The sequence below is a fragment of the Archocentrus centrarchus genome, chromosome 22 (genome assembly GCF_007364275.1).
Source record: "Archocentrus centrarchus isolate MPI-CPG fArcCen1 chromosome 22, fArcCen1, whole genome shotgun sequence".
In the NCBI taxonomy this organism is placed as follows: domain Eukaryota; kingdom Metazoa; phylum Chordata; class Actinopteri; order Cichliformes; family Cichlidae; genus Archocentrus; species Archocentrus centrarchus.
The window spans coordinates 3,260,003-3,268,894 of record NC_044367.1 but is presented as its reverse complement, the minus strand read 5'-3'; the positions used below and the strand labels follow the sequence as shown (position 1 = coordinate 3,268,894).

Here is an 8,892-nt window from a genome sequence, read left to right as displayed (position 1 = left end):
GGGACACTTAAAGCCCCATTTTACAACCAGAAGAAGTATAATTTATTTTTGTTCTTATTTTTTTCATGTATTTGATGGATGGGATAGTCTTAGGTAAGCATTGCAGTTCTTAATGGCTTTTTGCAATTGAGTAATATGTAAAATTACAAAAAAAAAAACAAAAAAAGTTTCTGCTGGAATAATGGGTGTGAGCTAGCATCATAAAACTATGATATATTTTAGCTTGAAGTTTACTTCATATTTTGTTTGAGGCTTGGTGCTCTAGAGCACTTTAATCATTAACTTTCCTTTATTTCACCAATGAACTTAAAATGTGTTTTAGAGTTGGATTTAAAGAAAAAAAATGTAAATACTATAAAAAATAATTTTGCCATTCTATTATAAATTTGATTTTTTTTCTCTTATTTTTTCTGAGAATTGATTTGTTCTATTGGTAGTGTGGTGTTGTGTGTTTTAGGAAAAAAACAGTGCATGTTAATGAATTGTAAAATGCAAAAAAACATAAAATAACTGATTGTATGAAATTGTGTTTGTGTGATCTGTCCCACTCTTGGCACTGACAAAGTATAAGTCACCTAGCCTGATAAGCAGGTTTTTGTCAAATCACCAGCCACACCTTTAAGTCTAAAGAAGCAATTAAGATTAGAAAATTTTTACATGAGGTCTGATGAAGCATAAAGATAACAGCTAAACAAAAACCGGAATCTAAAGACATCCAGTGATAAAATGGCCAAAAGTCCAATAATGAAGAATTATTGTTAGAAATGATTTGCCATGCAGTTTCACACTATTAGCAAATGTGCAAGAAGAGTAATCTCCCTAACCCCTGAGTAAATATTTAAAGAGGTTTAGGGAAAAATAGATTATTCTAGTTATTCCTTTAGGTGTATGATTTGCTGTCTTTAGGTGTACATTGTAAATTTCCTGCTAAATAAGTGGATCATTTAGTGTTTCTGTCTGAAACACTTTCTGAAGTACAAAATCTGCACGTAAAATCTTTTATATCCGGTTTGTTTTCTTAAAATCCCAGTTAAGTAAAGGCGCAGCTTGTACTAGAAGCCAAATCAGTGACTAGCATTATAACACAACTACTTAAAATGAAAATGATACACAGAGTACCTTGAAGCAGTCTGATTTTAAATTGAATCATAATTTTTTTTATGTTCATTTGTATGTGTTATGTGCCAGTCACCACCTTAACTCCCCGGGTATTTTTCCATCCATTTGAAATACTATGCAAAAGTCTTAAGCCAACATATATTTTGCTTCAAAGGAGCCAGACTTTCTTGTATTTTTTTTATTTTTTTTTATTAAATAGCCCTAAGCAATAGTTCTCCAGACTTTCTGAAGGTCATTCAAAGTTTGACTTTTGCTGCTTTTTCACTCACTCTCAGTCTGTACCTGACCATTTTCAGAGGAATGTTTTTGTGTTTGTTAAGCCAATTAACACTGACCTATATGCCACAGGAGTAAATTTAAGAAGTTGTATCCTGTGAGCATAAGAAAATTCAGTTTTACTGATATACAGCCAGTTAACAACAGTCACCTCAAGGAGCTTTAAGATAAATGGCATGTCAGTGAGATTAGAGGGAACCACAAACAGGTAAAGGTGTGGAGGAACAGAAAGGGACCTCCAGGAGACCCAGCCTGGGGGAGAGGCAGAAGTAGATTTTAGAGAGAGGGGGTAAGAGGAGCGTAGAGACTAATGACATAAAGGGCTTAAACTTTTTTTCTTTTTTTTATACATGGGCTCCAAAAGCAGTTATATTAATATAATAGTGTAATATTTCAAAACACATTTTCTATCAGTTTAAACTAATTCCGCTGACACAAGGAGAGTGGAGATTTGGGGGCTCCTGTGGAGCAGTCGCTTTGGTTTTTCCGTAGCAGCAGCAGTAGCAACGCTGAACCCTCGCTCAACTAGTGGTTCCCAACAGGACGTGAACGCGGCATTGGCCAGGGGCGGGTAGGCGCTAACCGTGCAGTATGGCGGACGATGGAGACAGTTCGAGCGGACCAGTTGACACAAGCGGTGGGCAGGGAGCAGCGGAGGAGTCGGACGGGCTTGGCATCGGCGGGATGTTGCTGGATATTAGTATTTTAGTTCTGGTAGTTGTGGTCTGTCTGGCGGTCTACCGACGGTGGGGCAAACGGCTATACTCGAACGCGGCCCAGGCCTCGGCGCTTCCCAAGATGAGGAGACGGGACTTCACTCTGGAGCAGCTGCGGGAATACGACGGTCTTCAGAACCCCCGCATCCTGATGGCCGTAAACATGAAAGTTTTCGACGTGACCAGCGGCAAAAAGTTTTATGGCAAAGGTGAGTGGACAGTGGGAAAACGAGCATCCGAGGAACGGGTGACTTAGCTGAGGTGTCCCCGGTTGCGGTGAGTTGTCCCGAACCAAAATTTGGGCGCAAACCGTTAAGGTTAGCTTAGCTCTTTTGCTTTGTCTATGTGTTTGAATGGGGTGCTAGCTGCTAATTAGCTACTAGCATGACTATTGTTTGGGGTTGCGACTGCGACTGAAGTTTCCACACCTTTTGGGTTTTATATATATATTTATGTAAAGTTAAACCTATGACACTTCTTGCTTTAAGTTATTCAACTGGGAGAGGATTGCTGTATTTTAACAAGCTGGCCTGCTAACGCTAGCCTGTTAGCTTGTGGACGTGCACACTGTGTGACCGTCTGGTCTGGATCCGTCGCTTGTTTACAGTGATGGGACTCAACATGCATCAGTTCTGGGAAACTTTGCACGAAGATTTTCACCTTAAATGACTTCAGTATTATCGCACTCGTAGTGTCGTGTGTAGTTGTGAATGGAAAAGCAAGTTTTGGCGCCACTGCTTGAAATTAAATGAAGTTATGAGGAAGGGAGTATGAGAGAACGCGAAAAGAAAATGTGACACGTCTTTACTGTCACAAAGCAAGCGTGAGGCCACCAGACGACTAGCCTGCTACTCGGCATTTTCTCTGACTGGGCTGAGTCAGCCGTCAACTCTGCAATAAACTATAATTATTCAAACAACAGTCTCATGTGTCAGTCTGCTACTTCACACGGAGAGGACCGAGCCAAGCAGGCCTGAATCTGTCCACCTCACCAAGTTATGACACACTCCCAGAGCCTCACTGGAGTTGGCAGGACCCTGTTATAAACTGTAGTGTGTATTAGTCACACATTAGTGCTGGAAAGACAGTTGATAGAAAAGCAAAAAAATGGGGAAACTTGACATTATGTTTCTTCCTCCTGCTCCTACTACCTTTCTGATCTGGTCTAATGCATTTGTCATTAATTTTTAGTAATTTAAATAGGCCCACACTTTAAATCAGAAACTATAAGTCATTTTCAGCTCTGCAGTTGTAGCTGTCACTCACAGCTGTTTCTTTCTGGCTTTATTCAAGCACTAATGTGGCTCATCAAGTGCTTGCTTTTTGTTGCATGTCAGGTAAGGATTCATCGCATAAAAAACAAGATGATTCAGATAGTAGATAGCTAATCAGGAGTGTCTGTATGGTGTACCACTGCAGTGCATCCCACATTTGGTGTTAAGTGGGGGTTGGAGTTTCATCTGGAATGATTGTTTGGTTGTGAAAGGTAAAGAGCACTTCCATATTTTCGAGCTGATTAGGTGCTCTGCTTCATGAACTCTTCACCAGTGCCGGAGAGACGATTGTTGATTGATAATCGGGTTGCACAGTTATTAGAACAAAACCCGAGGCCCCGCAAAGTTTTCACATGCAAGTCAGATGATGCTTTTCTTGGAAGATGATGAAAGATTTAAAACATGCAGAAAAACTAATGGGGGCTCCTTGAGAGGTTTATGAGACTGTGCCTTTCAAGGGGTAATAAACTCAGATGTTGGTCAGTTAAGCAGAAGTCACTTGTCACACATCCTTATTTTTTAAAAAAAAATCATCTTTTTGATAAGTTACATGGCAGGGCTGCAACAAAGGCAGGGCAGTACTGGATATGAGCCCAGTATTTGATTGACTAAAGGCCTCAATTTTGATAGTTTTTTTTTTATTTTTTTTATTTAAGCTATATCATTTCTGTTACAGTTCATGATTAGAGTAACACATTGTCATATCTCACAACCTGGGCTCATCATTTCAATGGCATTTTTACAAAACAAAAATTAGTAATATTTACAGTGCTGTTTCTGACTGCTGCCTACCAGGCTATTTGCTGCAACTCTATAGATACACTTTGTATGTCATTTTTACCAATATAATTAATACATTTTATTTTAGAGTCTAACTTCAGCATTGCAGGAAATCATCCCCTTTGAGGGGCTTGAACTGATGTATGTTTGTCAGTTTTACTTGAAAAGGGCCCATTGAAATGATTAATATTCTGTTTGAGTGTCTGATTAATTGACAGATTCAGATTACAGTATCGGGATCATACTATCTGCAGACTTTAATTACTGCTCATTCAGCATCAACTAGCTGTTTTCAGAAAACAAGGGGATTTTATATATACACACACACATGTACATACATATATATTTAGCAGCCTGATGCCCTTTGTGAACACATTCGTGGTTATCAGCAGCTCTGGCAGGCTTTTAATATGAAGCAGCTGCTTTAATCACAAGTTGCCAGTTTGAGTTAATCACCAAAACATTAACTTGTTGCTTTTAGTGCAATTTTATCTGTAGACTTTTCTTCATTCTCAGTAAAACCCTGTGACACCTTTTATACTGCACACACAGTGGAGCTCAAACTGAAAGAGAGAGGAAAGTACTTTGCCTTATGCCTCAACTCTTACTCATTCTCACTGTTGTTTGTTTCTCAGATGGTCCTTACGGCATTTTCGCAGGCCGAGATGCTTCGAGAGGCCTGGCCACCTTCTGCCTGGAGAAAGATGCCCTGAGGGACGAGTACGATGACTTGTCAGATCTCAACGCTGTACAGATGGAGAGCGTTAGAGAGTGGGAGATGCAGTTTATGGGTATGCTTATGAGGAGAAAATGCTCCCATCAATTTAGCTCAGATTTCACAACAGCACCCATCGTATTTGGCACTATCAAACTGAGGATCCGAACCACAAGAGCTAGACAGCACTGAGTTTCAAGTTTCTGTTTTTATTGGTTCACTGTTTACTTTAGTGTCTAACACAGCATTTTTTTTTCTCCACTGGGCCCCCAGGTCTGTAGATCATTTATTGACATTTTGATATGAACGTACTCACTGTTTTAAAAAAAAAAAAAATAATTCATTAAGTAGACTCTGAAATTGATCCTCGCTAAATACCTCATTAGTGGCTCCATTTCAGCCAGATTGTTTTACAGATGAATCAGTACAGATGACCAAATAGGTCGTCAGCCTCAGTTTGCCTCTTGCAGATTTTTTTTTTTTTAAGTAGCCCAACTTTGGCTGCAGCTAACAACTCTTTTCATAACTGACTAATCTGCTAATGAAGTGGCTGTTTATTTATTTATGCCAAAAGAAATAAGTTAAAAATGCCCGCTCTGTCAGCCAAGAACCTACAGTGATGCCATGAAGTATTTTATTTACTCTGAGCACTGAATTAAGTACTGTATATAATATATAGAAGAGCAAACGTAGTAAACTGACCAGTTGTTTCAGGACTATTTTATTGTGTTCCTTTATGCAAAAAGTAGAAGCAAAGTGATCAGTAGTGTTGTTTTTAATTATAATGGACTGTTTGGTTGCAGAATATTAAATTGGGGGGCAAAATAAAGAGTTGGAGCAGCAAAATTATACTATCATCATTCTCTTCAGGCAAAAACTGGTCTGAGCTTCTCAGACATGATTTGATCCATTTCTTTGGCATGTCTGATTGTGAGTTTAAAGACTGGTGGGTGTTGGGGCTGCTTATTCAAATGAAACAATGATATTATAACAAGCACCTTCTTGCTGTTCTCTCACATTTTATAGACAGCTGTTGAATGGGAAGAAATTATTAATTACAAGAATGGCACCATAGTGGCAAGAAAAAAAACCTCACACTTAGGAGCAAAATAACAGCTGACAAGAATCGGGCAAATGTCTGTGCACATTTTTCTGATAATGTCACATACATGGAAATCAAAAGAAATGTTAGTGATGCTTTGTCATGTGGAATCTCTGGCTTGGTTTCCAAATTTTATTTCTTTTTCTGGTCGGATTCAAACTGTTTTATCGACCCACAAAAAACAGATCATGAACTGTTTAAAGTAATTCATCGATTATCCAAAGACTTCAAATCATTTCAGCTCTAAAAGATTGTTGCCGATGCCCGGAGTTGAACTCGGAGTTGAAGCCAAACTGTAGAAATTTCCTGCCACCACATGTGCTGAAAAGCAGATAACGGGAAGCACTGAAACTCGAAGGAAACAAAGGCCTTCATAATCCAAAAATTATTCTGTGCTCGTTGTACATGCAACACAGTGTTAGGTCCTGTTACAGTTTGTCATCCTAAGACTTTCCTTGTGTGATTGACCTCAGATCTGCTGTATTAGTGTCTAATTTTGGTCTGAAACTCTTCTAAGTAATGCCAGGCACTTTAAAGCAGGACTGAGCAGCTTTGGAAGCTGGCCAATCCCAAACTCCAGCTGATTGAATCATATAAGATGGTGGAAAATGACTGACAGCATGTCATTAACGCTCACCGCTGTAGCAGTCCTGTTTTGTGCCTTGACATCCAGGGCAAATGTAGTCATTTAATTAGCAAGGGAAAGGTTTGGGAGCTAAAATGATGAGTTGATAAATTTATGAACAAACAAGTTATATATATAAAAATAAATAAATACTTCCAGGGTAGCTAGCTAGTGGACATTCAGGGCAAGATTTCTGATTCCGACCTGCAGTAATTTATAAATGTGGAAAAAATTAATAAAGCTAGTCAAAGCCAAATCCTTCTCAGACATGCCATCCCACTTCTCCAAATCTCCAGTCTAAAGTGAACTGGATTTCTGCCTCCCAGCAGCACCTGCTCAGTTGTGGTTGGTCAGTAGAATTTAAGAATTTTTTGGATATGCAGATATCTGATCAAACATTCTTAGCCTGACAAAAGAGAAGATTTTCTGCAATTTTGGTTTTCCATAGTTTTGTTTTAGGATTACTGGTAAGATCCAACAGACTTTGAATGTTTCTTGGACTCAACAAATATTTGACATTTTACTTGGTAAACCCACCAAATCAATGCTTCTGTTGTCCAGTTGTCCATGTAGGATAATATATAATATACTGTAAATAGTCCGGCCTGTTAAGGTTCAACACACAGGCACATCATGTACATTGTATATAGTGTTATTATTAGTAGTATTAAGGTTAATATTGTTTGTTGATTTTATATATATTCTTTTCTTAATAGTGTGAATTATTATATCTTTATTTATATTTATAATAACTGCGGCTGCTGTTACACCCAAATTTCCCCTCTGTGGGACAATAAAGGCTGTTTCTTCTTCTTCTTCTTCTTCAGTTACATGCAGATTACCCTTCTGTCAGTCAACTAATTATTCAGGCTGTTAAATTTCTGAGCTTTAAATTTGTTCTGCACTTCCTTCCAGAAAAGTACGACTACGTTGGAAGGTTGCTGAAGCCGGGTGACGAGCCGTCAGAGTACACGGACGAGGAGGACATCAAGGACCACCTTAAACACGACTGAGAGGTTCCATCACTCCGACCAAAGCCAGGAGCCCCAAACAGCTGTGACAGGCCGCCCCAGCCCCCCAGACCACTTCCTCCTCTTCCTCCATCATCTCCTGCCCTGCTGGCCTACCCGCCACACCTTTCACGTGCCCCACTGCCCAAACTCTTCCCTCTTGAATCTGTCCGGTGACGTGGCTGCTCTGGAAGGGCAGAATTCAAATGTCAACACGCGGACCTCCTTCCCTCTCCATCCCGCAGAGATCACCACCAACGGAAAGCAATCGTAAAACCTTTGAGGAGTTTTTTTCAATGACAGCAAACACGTCTGGGGGCAGTGAGAGGTCTCGTGCCATTAGATGTATCTGAAACAAAACCCTAAAATATTTTAATCATTTGTCCAGGGGGGGAAAGTGTGGTCGTCGTGGTCGCTGCAGACCGTTGGGTGGAGGCTGGTCCGAGGTAGTCAGAGAAACACATTGGTCTGAGATGATCAGTGGACTGGGAAGGGGAAACGGATTTCTCTCTCTCTTTTTATCTTTGGTTTAGTCACATCGCAACTGAAACTGCTTCAGCTTCGGACAGCTTATCAATCAGTCATTTCTGTGTTTTGTTCAAGTCATTCTCTCCCCTTGTTCAGAGGGCAGTGCTGTGGCCTAACCAAAGGCAAGTGGCAGGGCATCGCATTTTCCTGTTGTGTTTGTAGTGTATGCACTACTAGTTTTCTTTGTTTGTCACCATGTGATTGTATTTGAGTAGCATAGGGGGAGGGGAGGGTGGGAGGCAAGTTTTTTTTTTTCCGGCTTTTTTGCTTTTGTTGTGTCCCCCCCCCCCCCCCTTTTTTTTTTTTTTTTTTTTTTTTTTTTTCTTAATTTTGGATGGGAGGGGGTGGGGGGGTGTCAGAGGTCCTTGCCATATAAAACCTGTTTTGAATCACATCAGATGGACTGACTCACTGATCGGGAATACAAAGGGAAGGTGATAGGGCAGTCCTAATCAATCAACTCAATTGTTTACATGCCTCACAAGCCAGCTGCAAGTCTGTAGATTCCCCTGAAAATGGTCCAAGTATTAATTGTGCCTTATTTTGTTTGTTGTGTCAGTCCTGACCGGTCTAACAGAGGAGGCAAGCGGAGGGACGGAGGTGTCGGTTTTTTCGTAGACTCGGACCCCCAGACTTTTAAGAAGGCATACGTTGTATCAGTTGTCCATGCACAGACTGTAATATTTCCCCACTTCACAAACTTTGTAAATAGTCCGTATGAAGTACTCAGTGTTACTGCCATATTTA

At 40.1% G+C, this 8,892-nt stretch overlaps 1 protein-coding gene across 1 annotated transcript; it reads left to right on the top strand.

Annotated features, from left to right (window-relative positions):
* Positions 1-1,905: 1,905 nt before the first annotated feature.
* On the top strand, positions 1,906-8,366 carry pgrmc2 (progesterone receptor membrane component 2). The gene is made up of 3 exons (XM_030718789.1): positions 1,906-2,320; positions 4,801-4,956; positions 7,523-8,366. Exons 1-3 carry the CDS (start codon positions 1,987-1,989, stop codon positions 7,618-7,620), a joined length of 588 nt encoding a protein of 195 aa, XP_030574649.1. The 5' UTR covers positions 1,906-1,986; the 3' UTR covers positions 7,621-8,366.
* The last annotated feature ends 526 nt before the right edge of the window (positions 8,367-8,892 follow it).

Excerpts from the sequence above, each read along its gene's own strand:
- pgrmc2 (XM_030718789.1), top strand. The coding sequence starts at position 1,987 with ATGGCGGACGATGGAGACAGTTCGAGCGGACCAGTTGACACAAGCGGT. Across the intron at positions 2,321-4,800 it reads CAAAAAGTTTTATGGCAAAG|ATGGTCCTTACGGCATTTTC; the intron begins GTGAGTGGACAG and ends TTTGTTTCTCAG. Across the intron at positions 4,957-7,522 it reads GTGGGAGATGCAGTTTATGG|AAAAGTACGACTACGTTGGA; the intron begins GTATGCTTATGA and ends ACTTCCTTCCAG.